The sequence below is a fragment of the Lingula anatina genome, chromosome 2, assembly GCF_051362555.1.
Source record: "Lingula anatina isolate TDL-2025a chromosome 2, LinAna3.0, whole genome shotgun sequence".
Classification (NCBI taxonomy): Eukaryota; Metazoa; Brachiopoda; class Lingulata; order Lingulida; family Lingulidae; genus Lingula; species Lingula anatina.
This window is the reverse complement of record NC_141768.1, coordinates 885,617-905,983: the sequence shown is the minus strand read 5'-3', so window position 1 is coordinate 905,983 and position 20,367 is coordinate 885,617. Positions and strand designations below refer to the sequence as shown.

General features: G+C 35.2%; 2 protein-coding genes across 8 annotated transcripts in view; one reads left to right on the top strand and one right to left on the bottom strand.

Annotated features, from left to right (window-relative positions):
- The window catches only part of LOC106155977 (uncharacterized), a 52,614-nt gene that overhangs the window by 11,916 nt on the left and 20,331 nt on the right, over positions 1-20,367 (bottom strand). For 2 of the 7 annotated variants that reach the window (XM_087006374.1, XM_087006376.1), the window contains exons 16-17: positions 10,651-10,692; positions 10,208-10,394 (exon numbers count right to left, since the gene is read on the bottom strand). In XM_087006374.1, coding sequence (XP_086862500.1) covers positions 10,208-10,394; positions 10,651-10,692 — 229 coding nt within the window. Of the gene's footprint in view, positions 1-67; positions 191-211; positions 349-10,207; positions 10,395-10,650; positions 10,693-10,869; positions 10,917-12,248; positions 13,100-13,418; positions 13,548-13,786; positions 13,912-15,435; positions 15,543-16,002; positions 16,139-20,367 lie in introns of those variants that run through there. The other 5 variants (XM_087006373.1, XM_087006372.1, XR_015333149.1 and 2 more) reach the window with 5 other exon arrangements.
- LOC106155984 (E3 ubiquitin-protein ligase TRIM71-like) lies at positions 4,059-6,916 on the top strand. Its single transcript, XM_013531038.2, has one exon. It carries the CDS (start codon positions 4,074-4,076, stop codon positions 6,015-6,017), a length of 1,944 nt encoding a protein of 647 aa, XP_013386492.2. The 5' UTR covers positions 4,059-4,073; the 3' UTR covers positions 6,018-6,916.

Sequence of the window (20,367 nt, the reverse complement as noted above, 5' to 3'; positions counted from 1 at the left end):
AAAATTATTTATAATCGATCCATGCCAAAGTTTGGTGATAATAATATTTAACTATATTATCCAAGTGAGAAAATATAAAAGGTCATTTTGTAATGTATAAAGTACAAGAAAAAGAAAAATATGTTATATGAAAACTAATATATTTTTCATGGTGGTTCAACAGTTCTGCCAGGTTAGAGTGTAAATAATCCTACAACATAAGTAACATGACCTTCATCATAAAACACATGGTGGTTCAACAGTTCTGCCAGGTTACAGTGTAAATAATCCTACAACATAAGTAACATGACCTTCATCATAAAACACATGGTGGTTCAACAGTTCTGCCAGGTTACAGTGTAAATAATTCTACAACATACGTAACATGACATAAAATGGGTAAAATAGGATGACATTCGAATGCTTTCTAAAGATTTTTTCCTCTAACAAATAAAGAAAAAAAAATAAAATAAATAAATTAAGAATTCATTATTATTTTATGTTTAGATATTTAAACCCTTATATTTCTGTATGCCCTTATATTTCTTAACTTCACATCTTCTGGCAATCCTAGCTAAAAGAAATATCAAAACATGAACATGTTAATAGTTCTGAATTATTAGTATTTTATTAAACCAAATAAAATATAGTTAACTCTTTGTTGTTTTTAAACTTTCAAACCAAACCATGAAGTGCTATAATGAGAATCGTCAAACCGAGGCAAAAAAATAAAATAACAAGGCAGCAAAGTTGTCAAATGTACGAACAAAAAGAAGAATACAAAAATGCACAAAATAGGTAATTTTGTCAATTTTGATACAATAATAAAGAATGCTTATAACAGCATAATCAACAGCAAATCTTAATTCTGTCTAACAGGTAACATGGGCAATAAGAATTTAGTTTCAGGACCATGAGAGTTCATAATGAAAATTCCAATATGTGAACAAGGCAGCAAAACTGTCAAATGTTCAGACAAAAAAAACAGAAAATAAATATGCAAAATAGATCATTTTGTCAATTTTGATGCAATAATAAATAAAGCTTATAATAGCGCTGTCAGTCAACACTGAATTTTAATCATGCACAACAGGTAACATGGTCAATAACAGGATCAGATCCAGAGATATTTTCCAGAGGTCTTCCAAAGGTCTTCAGATCCAGAGGTACTACAAAGTATCTATGTTGATCCATCCTCCACTTTGATGGTCTTCCAACAGCAACTGTAAGTGTGACATGGTTTTTCTTTCACGGTCACTATGGAGGCAGTGCCCAAAATAGGGTTTTGTTCAATTTTGATGTAATATTACACAATGCTTAACAGCATAATAACCATCATTTTTTAAATAAAAAAATAAAGTATCCTGGATATTCAAACAAGGCAGCAAAGCTGTCAAATGTACAGAGAAAAAGCAGGAAATAACTATGCACAAAATAGGCTACTGTCAATTCTGATGCAAAAGTACATTATGTTAAACTGCAAATTCAACATCAAATTTTAATTATGCTCAACAGGTAATACCAATGTAAGTAAAATGTGTAACAAGCATAAGGCTTCAGGCCCATGGGAGTTCAAGTTCACACTTTGAAAATGTATAACTTCCAGAAAAAGAAGCCAATTAGACTGCTTTTCCAACTCAGGCTGCATTTTAGTCCTGTATTTCTTTTTTGAAAGTTTGGCAATCATAAGTAACATGGTTTTCCCATAATGGTCATCATGGCAGCAGCACCCAAAATTGTGTTTTCTTCTATTCTGATGCAATATTACATAGTGGTTAACAGCATAATAACTGTCAATTTTTAATAATAAAATATACGCATCATGGATTTTCAAAAAATGTGACTAGCATGGGCCTTCAAGCCCGTGGAACTTCAAAGTCATACCTTGAAAATGCCAATATGTGAAAAATTAAATTTTCACAAAAAAAAAAAAACTGTTTAACTGGCAGTAAGAATTACCAATCAGACTGCATTGCCTACTGAAGCTGTATTTTAGTCCCATGTTTCTTTCCTGTTAGTTTGAAAACAGTAAGTGACATGGTTTTTCTTAAAGGTCATCATGGGAGCAGTGCCCAAAATAGGGGTTTCTTCAAATTTTGATGCAACATTACATAATGTTTAACAGCATAATGACCATCAATTTTTAATAATAAAATATTACTAACATGGACATTCAGAAAACGTGACCAGCAAAGGTCTTCAGGCCAATGGAACTTCAAAGTCACACCTTGAAAATGCCAAAATGTAAACAAGACAGCATTGTTCTGACATGGGTTTATTTCCATTTTTGACACTTTTTTAACATAAAACAAAATGAACAGTTTACTGCAATTTTTATATGATCAACTAAGAAAGTAGATGAGATGGGGAAAATATCAATAGAACAGTGTTAAATGTCCAATTTCCTCCATTCTGAGATTCTGAACATAGTGAATGATTGAATCTGACAAACTGCAATGATATGAGTTTATTTCCATTTTTGACACTTTATTACACAAAACACGATAACAAGTTTACCATAATTTTTACATAATCAACTAACAATATTGTAAAGATGCAGGAAATGTCAAACAAACACTCTTATGTATCTTATTAGTTAAATAATAAGGCTATTAACATGGCTAAGAATTGAATCTGAGGAAATGTGAAAAAACAGCATAACTTCTAAAATAATGCCCCGCTTATGCTGATTTTTGAACTCAACCTGCGTTTTAGTAAGATTGACCACTCCTGTGAGTTTAATGACAATTGGCCTGTTTTTCTTATATTGTGTTTACAATGTTGCATATATGCTGAAAAATGAAAAACAGCATAACTACTAAAATAGTGGCCCGATCATGCCGATTTTCCAACTTGACCTGCGTTTTATGAATATTCATCAGCTCTGTAAATATAAAACCAAAAAGTAAAACTGTGTTCCACTTATCATGTTTACGCTGAAAGTGCACGGTGCCGGCGACGGCATCGGCATCTGCGACGACAGACGCAATATGTACAGACACATCTGTGTCTGTACATAAAAAAAACGGCGACCACTTTCAGTGTTGGGCTTGACATGCTCAATCAAATGCAAAAAACAAAATGTCTCTAGCATTAACGGTTCCAGAATTAGAGAAAATTTTATGTTTCGGCATCTTATCACTGCTGCTCCTGTGAAAATGCACCGAAAGACCCTAAATTCACAGAGATAAAAGATAACCTGGAGGGTAACACCTCATAGGTTAGGTCTGTGTAGTTTCTGAATATCAGCGCAAATAATTTTTTTTTCGTAAAAAAATTCTTTTTTTTTTTTTTTTTTTAAAATTTTGGCCCGTTTCACCTTCAAATAAAGGTCAAATGTCAAATCCTAGGGCATATTTGAAATCTCCACATATGACTTTCGGTCGAGCTTCTAAAGTAATTTTTCATATAATTCCTTTGGTTTGGGAGATATTCAGCATTGAATTTTCAAAATTTTTGACAAGGGTGCGTTTCAACGAGCGTCACGCTCAGGCCAATACACCAACTGGGACAAAAATACCAGGGGGTTCAAGTTGAGATTATATGTGACCTAAATTGAAGAGATGGGGACAGGGGTCCTTGCGGTCTAGGAGGAGAAGTGGTACACGCTGGTGGTACTATCAATACTTTTTCTCCTGCATGTGACGTAAAACATATGTACAAATCATACAGTACAAGCACATACAGCCTGTACACACAAACACACTCTTCTTAAACATGCAGTGCCCTTAACCTGTTCATTATATAAATACAGAAATATAAAATAGTATCTTTTGTCCTGAAAGGGTTATTTTTATCATATCCCAAGTTTATAACACTCTAACTCTCCCTCTAAATATATGAAGTATTGAAAAAATATTAAGTACTTAAAAACCCATGAAACCCTAATTATATGCTTGAATTATAAAACACAGTGAAATATAAAAACATACTGTTGTGGTCTTAAAAGTATGGCAACTGGGTCACTGATAAGACAACAATTATAACTCTGTCCAACACATATGACCATTGTTCATACCCTGCAACTGGTTTATTGATAACACAAGATAACTGCTCTTCATACCAGTAAAACAGTTCACTCTACGCCCCCCAAGATGGCTACAGCTCATGTAAGCATAGATGACGATGAAAGCCAACAAGCCAAAATAGCAGAACATTTTGTCAGCTGTCCATTATGCCTTGAGGAATACAAAGATCCGACAGATTTACCATGTAGGCATACATTTTGTAAAGGTTGTCTGAAGGACTATATTCCTGACTTAACACCAGGAAGTAAATTCCAATGTCATGTGTGTCAGAAAGAAACTGTAGTACCTAAAGATGGACTTGAGGGTTTCACTCACAATTTCTTCATTGAAAGCTTGCAGGACACTGTACTTCAGTCACCACATATGCAAAAATGTAGCTTTTGTGCCTTGTCTTTTAACACTGAAACAATAGCTACTTCAAAATGTATCACCTGTTATGACTACCTATGTGAGAAGTGTTCCCCATTACACTGTGGTACAAAGTTCACAAAGGACCATAAAGTGCTCACTTTCCAACAGCTGCAAAGCAAAGAGTACCAAAAAGAGATACAAAAGCAGCAAAAGATTTTTTGCCCTGAGCACAAAGATGAGAGGATAAGATACTTTTGTTCAGACTGCAATGACCCCATTTGTCGTGACTGCAGAGATCTATACCATGATGGCCACAAACTTATCTCCCTTGAAAAAGCTGCAGAGACTGTAAAACCAAAACTTCAGACCAAATCTCTTGGAATGCAGAGAAAACTTGCAACTGGTGAAAGAAATTTAGCTAAAATTGATAAAACATTGGCAAACCTACAAAAAAATGAAAGCTGTGTTCAGCAGCAGATCAAAGCTCGTGCAGCTCACCTACGTCAACTGGTAGATCAACGAGAGGAGACCTTACTACAGGAGCTTCATCAAACCACTAGCACTAACAGAAATAATTTACAAATTTCCCGCAAAAACTGCAGTGCTACTTGCTCCTCCATCAAGAACACAACAAAAATAGTAAAGAACATCCTCCAGCATGGTGCCCCCATAGATGTCCTCATGTTACAACACCAACTTGGACAGAGACTAGATGAACTACAGTCAACTTCAGCTGTGGAAGAAATGCCTGAAAAAGTAAATCTCACATTTTCCACCAATACAGAAGTGGACCAAGTGATATCCAGTGGGGCTGGCCTGGGGAATGTGCAGATATCTAGACAACCAGCTCTGCCCAAGTTCAAACCACAGGCTGAATGTATAAAGGAGTTTTATGGCTGTTGGGGACTAGACGACATTTCAGTGAGTCCAAACAGGGAGTATGTTACTACACATTCTATAGATGATAAGGTCAAAGTTTTTAGTTCAGATGGCACATTAAAGAAGAAGATCACAAGTGTCTCAGATACGCAGCTGAAATGTCCAAGAGGGATCTGTCACTTCCCTGATGGAAGGATGATTCTATCTGGTACAGGCAATAACAAACTGTTCATCCTGTCACCACAGTGGGAAGTACAGCAAACTGTAGATGTCTCTAACCCATGGGGTGTGGCTCTCAGTAGCAGCTGCAGTAAGATTGCTGTGGCACAGGGTGATGAAGGGTCTGTGAGTGTGTTCAGTATTGATATCAAAGGGAAAATAACTCTAACTGATGTGATAAAGGACAAAGATGGAGAGCAGTTGTTCAATGAACCATATGAAGTGGCATATATGAGCAATGGGTGCCTTGTTGTTGGTGATAAAACACCAAACATACTTTACATCCTAGCCCAATCTGGTGACCCGCTGTACAAAGGACCTGATAACAAGTTAGGTGAGATTCATGGTGTCTGTGTTGATGCATATGACAACATACTGGTTATAGACCATGATAACCACTGCATACACCTTCTATCCCCACATGGACGGTTCATCCAGTACATAGCAACTGAAGCTGATGGACTTATATTCCCATTGGGATGTACCATCAACCAGGATGGAGATCTGGTTGCGGCTCAATGGACAGGGAAAGTCAAAGTATTTCAATACTTAGAAAAATGACTTTAAAATGCTCAGAAACTGAACAGCCTGTGGTTTGGTTTTTTGGTGCATTTCATTTTCTATAGTGGTGATTTTATGGCTGAATTACATTTCATAAACCTATCTATCATCAATTCATGCCAAAATATTTAACCATTGTATCCTGAGTGAGAAAATATAGAATGACATTTTGTAATGTATAAAGTACAAGAAAAAGAAAACTGTGTTATATGAAAACTATTTTTTTTCCAGCTTAAAATGATGAAATACTCAGAATAAGAGTAGGCAAAAGTGAAATTTATAGTAATGACTGATGAGTTAAGTTTGGTAGTAAAAATTAAATGCCTTGTTAGTACACATTATTTCTTTTCTTATATTAAGCTAATTTTTTTTGAAGAGGGTTTATTTGACAAGCTAGCTTTATTTGCTCTGAAATTACATTAAGATGTTATGTTAGCATATCCCATTTGATGCATTCAGAGCATATCTGTAAGAATAAAAAATACAGAAAATTGTACAAAAAAGTACAGTTTCAGGTACATTGTACATGTAGATGGGAGTTAAAAGTCACATTTTGAAAATCCAGCTGTATTAACATGATATGAATAACCCCACTGAGTTTGAGATAATAAAGCACTGCTATTCATCTATAGCATTAATGTTGGCATTACACAAAATAGTTTTTCTTTTGTAAATTTATTTGCAATATTAAAACAATATTTACTGTACCTGCATAATTATCACTGATTCCTTATTATGTGACACTGTTAATTTAGACGTGCACAAACTGTATCTGGCAGAGAGCTAAACTGATGGGAGTTTACAGGGAAATCTCAGCATGTGTGTTTTATGTAATCTGATTTTATGGACACTTGAAACTTAATTAAAAAAGTGACTTAATAGCTTTGAACTAAGTTGGTGTTTACCCTAGGGGCAATTACAGACTGATCACCTGTTGTAGCCATATGGCACCAAATAAAATAAAATTTATGTTAAAAATGAAAATTTCATACAGAACTGCATTGCAACTAAACAGAAAGCAAGCATAGTGATTTTTTCCAACACAAGCTGCACTTCAGTCCTATGAATCTTTTCATCTTTTTAAAAGAACATTTCTGATTAGTTCAATAATGAGACTGTTAACATGCCTTAGAAATGAATTTGAGAAAAAGCCACTCATATACAAAAAGAGGCATAACATACATATATATAAAAGTCACAGTCACCACAACTGTCTATCTACAACCGAGAAATGTCAACTTTGTTAACTTCACTCAATCACAGTTACAGCAACTTATTCACACTAGTGTTAGCTGACCTTGCAAGGATGTTTATTGGAATGTATTTCTGTTAAGAAAATTCACTAGTTCACTAAAGACACCAAACAACTGTCACTTTAACTTTAAAACACTTTTTTTATAATTTTGATAAAGTTAGTTACAGTATTGATAAACAAAGTATCACGTTTTCAATAATTAATATTTTAAATTACAATCCATGTCTTGCATCACAATGACCAAAATACAACATTGAGTCAACGTCACATTATGATGGTGTTTTGACGTGGCTGGATCAATGTTGATTTTACGTTGAATTTAGGTAGATCAATGACAATTCAATGTATCAACCTGTTTTCAATGTTGATCCAACATCACTATGCCTGCTGGGAAGATACCGAAACTGAAAACTGTCTCTAATTTGGGAACCGTTTCTTTTTTTGCATTTTGTAGAGCATGTCAAGCTCAACACAGGAAGTGGTCTTCGTTTTTTTTTTTTATTTCCATACGGTTTACAGGTTATTCTGTATCAAAAAGTACATTGTGGTGGTGAAAGCAAAATGTGCAATACTGTAATGTGTAATAAATTTTGAACCCTTGGAAAATAAAACTTATGGCTTGGCGAGGTAGACAACTTCTGGTCAGAAATGACATTATTTCATGAAATTTGAACATCTGGAACTTCTGAGCACCTCCCATTTCAAGAATTTCAACCAAAATGACCTTTTTCTTTATTTCAATTAATTTTTTTGGTATGAAATTTATGGCACATTATTGTAACTCCAAAATTGTAATATTTACTCCCTTATATCTCCAAAACTGGCAGAGATAGGTCCATAGTTACTATTGAAGTTGCAAAGAAAGTCATATACTGGCAATTTAACTGTGACCTTGAAATTAACCTTTGACCTACTTTTCACCATGAACTGAACTTTGCAACATTTAAGTCCCTTATATCTCCAAAACTGGCAAAGATATGCACATAGTTACTATTGAGCTCGAAAAGGAAGTCATTTACTGATAATCTAAGTGTGACCTTTTAAATTGACCTTTGACCTACTTTTCACCATGAAATGAACTTTGCAAATTTTCATTCCCTTTTATCCCCAAAACTGGCAGAGATTGGTCCATAGTTCCTATTGAACTTGAATATGAAGTCATTTACTGGCAATCTAAGTGTGACCTTTAAATTGACCTTTGACCTACTTTTTATGACAAACTGCACTTTGCAATTTTTCTGAAACTATCTACAAAACTGGAAAAGATATGCACATAGTTACTATTAAACTTGAATAAGAAGTCATATACTGGCTATCTAACGGTGACCCTGAAATTCATAGGAAGTCATATACTGGCAATTTAAATGTGACATTGAAATTGACCCTTGACCTACTTTTCACCATGAACTGAACTTTGCAAATTTTCATTCCCTTTTATCCCCAAAACTGGCAGAGATTGGTCCATAGTTCCTATTGAACTTGAATATGAAGTCATTTACTGGCAATCTAAGTGTGACCTTTGAATTGACCTTTGACCTAATTTTCATGATAAACTGCACTTTGCAATTTTTCTGAAACTATCTACAAAACTGGAAAAGATATGCACATAGTTACTATTAAACTTGAATAAGAAGTCATATACTGGCAATCTAACGCTGACCCTGAAATTCATAGGAAGTCATATACTGGCAATTTAAATGTGACATTGAAATTGACCTTTGACCTACTTTTCACCATGAACTGAACTTTGCAAATTTTCATTCCCTTTTATCCCCAAAACTGGCAGAGATTGGTCCATAGTTCCTATTGAACTTGAATATGAAGTCATTTACTGGCAATCTAAGTGTGACCTTTACATTGACCTTTGATCTACTTTTCATGATAAATTGCTCTTTGCAATTTTTCTGAAACTATCTTCAAAACTGGCAAAGATATGCACATAGTTACTATTAAACTTGAATAAGAAGTCATATACTGGCAATCTAACCTTTGAATTTGACCTTTGACCTATTTTCCACCATGAACTGAACTTAAAATTGACCTTTGACCTACTTTTTATGATAAACTGCTTTTTGCATGTTTTCTGGCCTTTAAATCTCCAAAATTGAAGAAATGCCCATGATTACTATTGAACTTGAATAGGAAGTCGTATACTGTGACTTGATGACTTTTGACCTACTATTTCACCTTGAACTGAGTTTTGCATATTTTCTTGTCCCTCACATCTTCAAAACTGGTGGAGATATGCCCAGTGTTGCCTCTAGGTTTTTTCTTTGTCAGCATATATTCAACACTGACAACCCATTTCAAGGAAAACCAATAGGTCTATTGTCTAGAAAATCACAGGAGTGATCCATGTTAGGAAAATACAGGTCAATTCGAAAATCTGCTTGATTGTACCATTTTTAGTTATATATCTATTTGCATATTTTGAGAACTTTTGTTGATTGCATTTTATAGAGCTTGTCAAGCACAAAACTAGTGGTGGTATCCCTTTTTTGGGGATTTTCCATTCTAATGTGCTTACTCCAGCTGGTGGTACAATATCCAGAGGTGATATCACCTCTCTGACCCTCTAGTTTTAGTAAGGCTGTTCATTTTTGTGAATTTCCAGACAATAGGCCAATCAGTTTTCCTTGAAATGTGTTATCAGTGTTGCTTACATGCTGAAAATTGGAAAAAAACTGCATAACCTTGGTAAAAATGGTCCAATCATGCTGATTTTCCAACTTGACTATGTTTTATGAATATTTATCACTTCTGTAAGTTTCAAGCCAAAGGGTTAAATATTTTTCCACTTATTGTGTCATCTGTGAAAGTGCAAATGCAACAGTGGGGATGACGGATGCAGATGACAGCTATACTAGTATGTACAGACACATCTGTGTCTGTACATAAAAAGAGAAAAGCTCCAGTCCACTAGAGGTCTCCTCACCCAGGGTGTTGTAGAATTCCAGAACAGTCCTGCTCCTGTCAGGAATCCTGGCCAGCTGAAACACTTGTGTGTCATGTGACCCACTCCTGACCAATCACAAACCACCAGTCCCAAGACTCCTTGCGTGAGGCAACTGTGGGAAGCATGGTAGACGTTACTGACTAAAGCTTCAGGGCAACCAGCTAGGCTGTAAGAGAGAGAGCATATATACTGTTTTCATGTTGAGCAATGTATAAACATAGAAAAAATACAAACAATTATATAAAATTAATTTCCATGTGTGTGCGCGTGCTCATGTGTGTGTGTGTGTGTGTGTGTGTGAGAGAGAGAGAGAGAGAGAGACAGAGAGAGAGAGAGAGAGTAATCATTGCTATTAAGACCTGTTTTTATATATATATATTCAATAATTCACTTTAAAAAATTCCTGAATTTTTTTTTTTTACCTGTTCCATGCTGAAGTTCCTGGGCAAACGTAAAATGGCACACTATAATAAAAATTAAATTTTTAAATTACAGAAGCACTAGAACTACATTGCACAGCGTTAATAAAAATGTATAGATATTAAATTAAAACTTTGAAGATGCAATTTCTTCTCAGCAAGACAGATAGTAACATAAATAAGTTTTTCTAAGATGAAAAAAATTTTTTTTTTTAAACTAACCCAGAATCTGCATATGGCTTACAGAAATGTCTAAAGCTGTAGGATGCCTGAAAATCAGTAAAAATTCTTCTTTATTATTAAATTCTAATTGTGAGTTGAATAATTTTTTCTTTTTTTCAAATAACTAAATGTTTTGTCTGTCTTATTCCTTGGAAATATTTGCGATATAATAATAATAATTATAATAATAATAATCATCTTTATTGGAAAATCGCAACCCAAAGGTTGAAGTTATACAATTATGTAATTTATTTATTTAAATTAAATTAATATTCAAGTCAAGGAGGCCTGGTCATTTTTGCACTGGTGCACTCTGTAGACGTTTCACCAACCTGGGGAGGATACAGCTCGGCTGCCATATTAGGCGCTCAGAGCTAATATATTATTTCTGCCTGACCAGGCCCCTGCTTCAAACCCCTTAGTGCTGAGTGCCAAGCGGGGAGACAGCAGGTACCATTTATAAAGGACTGGTATGTCCCCAGATGGGTTTTGAACCCACGTCCTCCCGCTCCGGTGGCGGACACTCTAACCACAAGGCCATCCAGTCGGTCAAAAACCATGGCATTTAAGACAAGACCAACGTATGTTCCATTTGAAAAACTAATGCCACAAATTTTAATGCAATAGATTTATGGAATTGTAATTATAATATCCAGAATATACACAACGTAATGCCAGACTAAAACGAAAAGAGGAGCACCAACAAGTTTCTTGGCTATAAAAATCCCTTGGTAATTTTTAGTGTCACAGTAATATAATAAATGGAAATAAACAATGAATTTACCTATTGGAAATTATTGTAAAATGCACTGCAATTATCAATACTGGACAATGGTAACACCATTACCCTTTTACAGCTGCTGATAGAAATCCTATAACTTTCATCTCTCTGGAAGTCTCCTGTTCACCTGACACTGGACACACTGTAGGTCCTGTATGATTTTCAAGGTGTGTGTCAGTACGCATTTCACAGTACGTATCATACCCCGGACCAAATTTTGAGATGAGATGCACTATGTATACTTTCCAACCCTGCTGAGAATCATCACTATCACATCGCGTACTAGGCAAGAAAAATTAATTCCTTAAAATTAATTTTATAAAATATATATCTAGTTTTGTTTGCAAGAAAAAATAAAAATAAAAAATGAAACTGTGTTGAAGTAAATTGCACATCCGAAGTAGACTATTTTAAAATTCCTCATTATTTATTTATTGCTCACGTGGCACCAACTCCAGTGACTACACATGATGGATTTCTGTTAATTCATTGACCATATCTCTCATTTCTTTTACTTAGATTTTATTAGTAAAGTAATGAGAAAAGCATACATGTATAAAGACCATCAAAAATAAATGGAATAACATCCAATTTCTCCATCAGATAAATATTTATTTATTTATACCATGTATACATATTATTGATAAATTCATCTTTTCAATATGTAACAAATCAATTGTATACCACTAATTACTTCTGAAAAAGGCTTTAAAGTTCTCAATTTAACATTTATCCCCAAGCATATATATTTATATATCACATCTTCTGAATGACAGATAATTAGAGAATATAAAATCAACTCCCTTTAAAAATTCCCTTACACTTATGGTCCCTCCCACTGGCATTTTAACAATGCCACTGTTTACACCATATTGTTTATACCCACATTTTAACATCAAAACCCCCTTTGTTCGAGTAAAGTGCTAGAATTCCAATCAATCCCCAAGCGCCTGAACCCAAATTATCAAATTACAGTAACTAACAAAATCAAATCAGTCAATATCATATGATAAATGAAGCCTTCTGTTTTACTCTGCATACTGTTTCTGGCTCCCATCTTTCTATTTTCATTTATAAAGCTGCCATTTCCTTATGCTGCCATATTATTCAAAGTGAGAGTGATAAACCCACATAAAGAATCTCTGTAAGAATATCTATGTAATGAAAGGGAACCAGATTCCCATTACAAAAGTAAGACCTGTGCTTCAAGTCAACGCACTAGTAAACCACCCAGTTCAAATAAATAGGTAAATAGAGCTGTTTTGGTTTGATCGCTCCTTCAGACTTGATGCAGGGGAGTTCCTGTCTTCCAGTTAATCACCAGAGAGGGTCTCCTCAGGAAGGTACTGTTTCAGCATAGTAGAGAGGACATTAAGAGATTCATTCAAACCATGAGGAATGTTGCCCATGTACCATACCACGCGGTACTGCTCCAGCATACCAAGGAGTCTGAAAATTAATAGTACACAAATATTCATCAGTGTTAGTCTAGACAGGGAATGTGCTTTAGTTCACAATAAACAAGATTTCTATGGCATTTCAAGGGAGAAAAATATGTAATTGGCACAATAATGGCACTGTATTCAAAAATGGATACATATTTAATAATGAGAAAGCTAAACGACAAAACATTATGAAAATAAATATTTTTTGATACATATTTGATAATGAGAAAGCAAGAAGACATTATGAAAATAAATATTTTTCTCTCTTTCTAAAACCCTCAGTACAATTGTGTCAGGATTTTAGTATCATATATTGCGGTTACCTGTTGGCCAGGTCAGTCTTTGCTGTAGGCGTGAGGTTAGCTATGCCCAGGTTGATGACAGAGTAACCAGCTCCACCTGGTGACTGGGTGTTAGGGTTACGACCAACGCTCACCAGGGCTCGACCGATTCTGTGAAATATAATAGAGAAACATGTTAATGTAATAGAGAGACATGTAAAATCTCTGTACAGGTGAACAAAAGGCATGGATTACAGCATTACAATTTTTGAAACATCTTACAGTCTGCCATAAGATCTAGCTCTGCCAAGACCTGTTGCACTGTGAACCACAGCCTTTTAGATCACAAGACTGAAGGGCAGTCAGGGTACTTGTGTTAAATCTCCAGCTGTATAGAACACAGACCTTACCTACAAGCTGCCAACTGTAAGTCTGCAGTCAGTTGTAGCTCTGCCACCACCTGTCTGGCATTGTGTTTATGGACCACTGCCTTCTGAAGTTCATTCTGACACTTACGGATGTGACGCATGGCTTTCTATATCAAATATTTAAAATGAAAATATTTATGGATTAAGGCCTAAAATGTACAGGTATACATAAAACAGTCCCATTGAATTTACTTTACAAAGTACTTAGGGACCGTTCACATGAAAAATCTATTTTCTAAAAATCTATTGGCGGTATCTTGTGATCACGAATTACTGGCGTAATTACTGGCAGCAAGAACGAGTTACATCCAAAGGTGTAATTAATTCTTGGCTGTGCTCGGAGGAGATTCTGACACCTTGAGGCATGCGCAGTAGTATCTAAAAGCTTGTCGAAACATTCCCTGTTGATAAAAATAGTAAACATTACCTTTCCTGAGACCACATAGGTGAAACGATCAGCAAAGACAACAAAAGCAGCATCAGCTCACATTCTATAAAATCTCATCCTCTGTTGCCGCATCGCTTGCCATCGGATCATGACAGTTGCACTCATATCTGTCGTATGTATAGCTTCTTCATCTTTTTCATCTGGGTGTTGCACAAAATCAACAAACACATTTTTCAAAGCAACTGCGACTGCCATTTACTTTCTCACTTCCTACTGTGCATGCGTCAAGGTATCAGGATCTCCTCTGAGCGCAGCCGAGAATTCATTACAGCTTTGGAAGTAACTTGCTTGCGCTGCCAGTAATTACGCTGCGGGGTATTCAGGGCACAGACCGTGATCACAAGATGCTGCCAATAGATTTTTGGGGAAAAAACATTCCAAGACATGACCAACTAATAAATTCTCCAAATTGATATGCCTTGGTTGATATGATATGCCATTTTGTGAGAATGATTTATCCATAAAGTCTTCTAACTGGGAAGTGCAAAGTCCACATCATATTATGACATTGCTTTACCTGTAAAGTCCCTAAATTCAGATGTTCCAGGTCCACATGGTATGACATAGACAGTAATTTACCTGTAAAGTTTCTAAATTCAGATGTTCCAGGTCCATATGGTATGACATAGACCCCATTTCCAGAGATAAGATCGATCTACTTTAGATCGACCTAACTCCCTGGAGGTTCACGCTAAATAGCTGTCAGCCAGGCAGACACGAAAGTTAATTACCCCCTTACAGGGTAGTAGGCGGGACGGACACTTAACAGTAATCTAGTGAGACTCCCCGCGGGGATAGATCGATCTAAAAGCTCTGGGAATACAGCCAAAGACAGTAATTTACCTGTAAATGAAGTCTCTAAATTCAGATGTTCCAGGTCCACATGGTATGACATAGACAGTATGACATATTATGACAGTAATTTACCTGTAAAGTCTCTAAATTCAGATGTTCCAGGTCCACATGGTATGACATACTATGACAGTAATTTACCTGTAAAGTCTCTAAATTCAGATGTTCCAGGTCTACATGGTATGACATATTATGACAGTTATTTACCTGTAAAGTTTCTAAATTCAGATGTTCCAGGTCCACAAGGTATGACATAGACAGTAATTTACCTGTAAAGTTTCTAATATCAGATGTTCCAGGTCCACATGGTATGACATAGACAGTAATTTACCTGTAAAGTTTCTAAATTCAGATGTTCCAGGTCCACATGGTCAGGTTGTGTAAGGAACTTGTAGAGAGTGGAGCCGTGTTCAGCTGGCAGGTTGCTGTTGTCTGTACCTGGGAACATGCTGAGGTTTTAAATGTTTTTTGGCAATGGTTAAAACTAGCATTGTTTCTGCTAAAAAGGCTTAAAATTACTCTCTTCTTTCACGGTACATATTACGATGAAAAGTTTGATCAGTAAACTCAAATGGAATTGATTAATAATCTTAGCAAAATTTAATTGGTAACAGCCTCAAAAAAATTTTACAGGTAGCCAGATTCACATCACAGAGAATGATTTTACTGAAAATGACAAATCTCTTTTGGAGAATTATTGTAATAATTAATATAAGTTAAAATTTAAATGTCTTATTAATTACCACAAGCCATGTGACCTGCATCCACTGATCAAAAAGATAATTCTCACAAGACAGTATCATCTGCAATGTCACACCTGTCTGATACAAAATAATTGTATAAAGTAGAGTACATAGCCAACTTTTATAAGTGAACTATAATATTACTAAGCACACACCTGGTTGGTTCCTGGTACATCTCAACACAAATGTCTCAGCTCTGCCCAGTTCTATGAGTACCTCCCCAGTAACATGACCTTCATCATAAAACACATGGTGGTTCAACAGTTCTGCCAGGTTACAGTGTAAATAATGCTAAAATGGGTAAAAAATAGTATGACCGTCAATAAGCTTGATTGTTCTGAAGATAAAAATAAAGTAAAAACAAAAATAAAATAAGAATACATTATGGATTTATGTTTAAATATTTCAACCTATATATTTCTGTATGCCTTTTTAACTTCACATCTACTTGCAATCTTAACTAAAAGAAATATCAAAACATGAACACGTTAATAGTTCTGAATTATTAGTATTTTAATTAAACCAGATAAAATGTACTTAACTCTGTTGTTTTTAAAACTTTCAAACAAAACCATGAAGTGCTACAAGGAGAATCATCAAACCAAGGGAAAAAAATAAAATAACAAGGCAGCAAAGCTGTAAAATGTACAGACAAAAAGTAGAAAAAAAGGTGCACAAAATAGGTCATTATGTCAATTCTGTTGCAATAATAAATAATGCTTATAACAGCACATCCAACACCAAATTTTAATCATGCCTAACAGGTAACATGGGCAATAAGAATTTAGTTTCAGGACCATGAGAGTTCAAATTCACATAATGAAAATCCCAATATGTGAAAAATGATGATAGTACACAAAATAATACTACATAATGCTTAACAGCATAAACACCATTACTATTTTTGCTTATATGGAAATACATAAAATATTACTTGTACAGAGCTTCAGTTGGATAGGAGTGAAAAGTCACATCTTGAAAATGTTTGAAAAATGAAAATTAACAAGGCAGCAAAGCTGTCAAATGTACAGACAAAAAACAGGAAATAACTATGCACAAAATAGGCTACTGTCAATTCTGATGCAAAAGTACATTCCTTAAAATGTGTTTACAGTGTTTTTATGCTGAAAAGTGAAAAAACAGCATAACTTCTACAATAATGGCCCGATCATGCTGATTTTCAAACTTGACCTGCGTTTTATGAATATTTATCAGCTCTGTAAATATTAAGCCAAAAAGTAAAACTGCCCTCCACTTATCGTGTTTACAATGAAAGTGCACGGCGCCGGCGACAGCGACAGTGACGGCGACGACAGACACAGGTGATGGCAATATGTACAGACACTTTTTTTAACATAAAACAAAATAAACAGTTTACTGCAATTTTTATATGATCAACTAAGAAAATTGATGAGATGGGAAAAATATCAATAGAATAGTGTTTAATGTCCAATTTCCTCCATTCTGAGATTCTGAACATAGTGAATGATTGAATCTGACAAACTGCAATGATATGAGTTTATTTCCATTTTTGACACTTTATTACACAATACATGCCAACAAGTTTACCATCATTTTTACATAATCAACTAACAATATTGTAAAGATGCAGGAAATGTCAAACAATCACTTTTACGTATCTTATTAGTTCAGTAATGAGACTGTTAACATTGCCTAAGAGTTGAATCTGAGGCAATGTGAAAAAACAGCTTAACTTCTAAAATAATGCCCCGATTATGCTGATTTTCGAAGTCAACCTGCGTTTTAGTAAGATTGACCACTCCTGTGAGTTTAATGACAATTGGCCCATCTGTTTTTCTTATATTGTGTTTACGGTGTTGCATATATGCTAAAAAATGAAAAAACAACATAACTACTAAAATAGTGGCCCGATCATGCCGATTTTCCAACTTGACCTGCATTTTAGTAAGATTGATTATTCCTGTGAGTTTCATGACAACAGGCCTAACGGTTTGCCTTAAAATGTGTTTACAGGGTTGCATATATGCTGAAAAGTGAAAAAACAGCATAACTTATACAATAATGGCCCAATCATGCTGATTTTCGAACTTGACCTGCGTTTTATGAATATTCATCAGCTCTGTAAATATTAAGCCAAAAAGTAAAACTGCCCTCCACTTATCGTGTTTACAAGGAAAGTGCACGGCGCCAGAGACGGCGACGACAGACGCAGGTGATGGCAATATGTACAGACACATCTGTGTCTGTACATAAAAAAGAAAACATAACAAAAATATTCCAAGAAACCTTTCAGTCACAAGTAAGAAACTCTATTCACTGGAGTAAAAATGTTGTCGAAGAAAAAAATGATTCTAGGACAATTCTCCCCCAGGTAAAAGTGGGGTAAACAGATGAACAGGTAAACAGATATTTTATAAATATTTTAGTGTGGTGGGTGGTGGGTGGTGGTCAAGCAATTAAAAGTGACAAATAGTCACAGGGATACCTGGATAAGCGAGAAAATCTGTTTACCCCACCTCTCCCTAGAGATGCACCTTGATTCAAGACTTACTGAATCAAGGGGGGGGTGGGGGGAGAAATAAAGCAATTAAAAGTAACAGTTAATTCATCAAAGGGCTACCTGGATGAGTGAGATCATCTGTTTACCCCTCCTTTACCTGGAGATATATATTCTTTGATCAGATTTTTAATAAAATGTTCTGTACTTCTATCTCGAAAATTTCATGTACTTGAACTCCAAGAAAATAAATTGTTTAATAGAATTAATATTATCTATCCTTGATTTGCATCATCACACTAAGAAATATTCAAAAATGGATGAAAAGAACTTTGAACTTTGTATTCTTTACTTTATATTTGTATATTAATATATATATTCTTCGGGGGGGGGGGGGGGGGGGGGGGGGGAATCGTCCTGGGGGGGAATTATCCGGGGGGGAATTGTCCGGGGGGAATAGTCGGGGGGGGGGGGGGGGAATTGTCCTGATACTGAAAAAAATAAATAAAAAAGACCTTATATATAAATACAATTTAAAATAAATAAATAAATATAAGACTTGTGTGAACCCCAACTCTCAGTTTCACAGACATACCCATAGATCATTGGGTTCACACATGTCTCGTGTTTATTTATTTATTTATATTTAATTGTGCACAAATGTTCCGCATAGTGGAGCACTCTGTTAACTACACGTATGCTTTATATATAAATATATATGAATCACTTCCAGGAAAATGTTCAAATACAACTGCAATTTGTACTTAATCTGTGATATGACTCAATGCAATTGGTTCAAGGATATAAAGCCTCTAAGTTTCATTTTCATTTATTGCGTTCACAGTGAAAAGTGAGCCGCAGTGACCACAGACACGTTGTGGCTAATTGTGAAGAAACCTTGTCTGAACATAAAAATTAGGCTTGTAAATCTTCCTCGACATAATATACAACACATATTTAAGTTTTATCTTAAGAGAGAAAGATAAATAATACTTATTCTCCTGCATGTGATGTTATAAGTACAAATCACACAAGCACATACACACAAACAAACTCTTATTAAAACAGTGCCCTTAATCTGTTTATTATATAAATACAAAAATATCATGAAATTATATCTTTATATCCTAAAAAAGGTTATTTTTATCATATTGTTAGATCATTTATTTACAACATATGAGTTTATAATTGTGAAGTTTAGTTATTAAAATAAGTATGAATATGAGAAAGACAAGTGACAGTAGAGTTGCTTGTGGATAGTACAAGACTATGGAAAGGATCATTTGTTGTCAGTAAGCATAAGAGAATATTATGGAGGTAGTGTAAAACAGACAACTTAATGATGTACCATTCAATAATTTAGAAGTCCTGAGGTCAGGACTTGCCAGGGAGGGGGGATGTTAGATCATTTATTTACAAATTTATATTTTAGATCAATTCCAATTTATTCCTTAATATATACAGATACTGAAGACTGATAGTTCATTGTATTAAGCATGCATATGCAGGTGTGTAGATATACTAGGCTAAAGCAAGGTAAACAGGTTTCAGATGCAATCAGTTTAACAGAGATACCTGGCACAGTAATTAACAAGTAAGTGACCACTCCATGTGGCAGATGATTGAGACAAGAAAACTTGCCAGCCAGATCGGCATCTAGCCAAACCGGTTATTTGCACTTGTGCAACATTACACTAGTAATTAACTCTTGCATGAGTCTATTCAGTATGTAACTCCAGGATGTAGCAGTACAGTGGTCGGAATAATTTTGTTTCCGTTGTACACCGGTGTAACAACGTTCGAAATGTTTTAATCCCTATCTTGTGAATAGAAGGGGGCGGACAAACAATGGAGGGCCGTATAAATCCCCTCAAAATTTGAACGCACAAACACAATAGCTTAGGTGGAATAACACAATACTTAATACGAGTGAACCCCATGACGCCGGTTTCTGTGGCCCAGTGCGAGCGTGACAATCCGCTGTAACTAAGTGTAATTAACAGCAGGATACATCAGCCAGAAGGTCCCTATTGTTTGTTGC

Coding starts and splice junctions, on each gene's coding strand:
- LOC106155984 (XM_013531038.2), top strand. CDS start 4,074: ATGGCTACAGCTCATGTAAGCATAGATGACGATGAAAGCCAACAAGCC.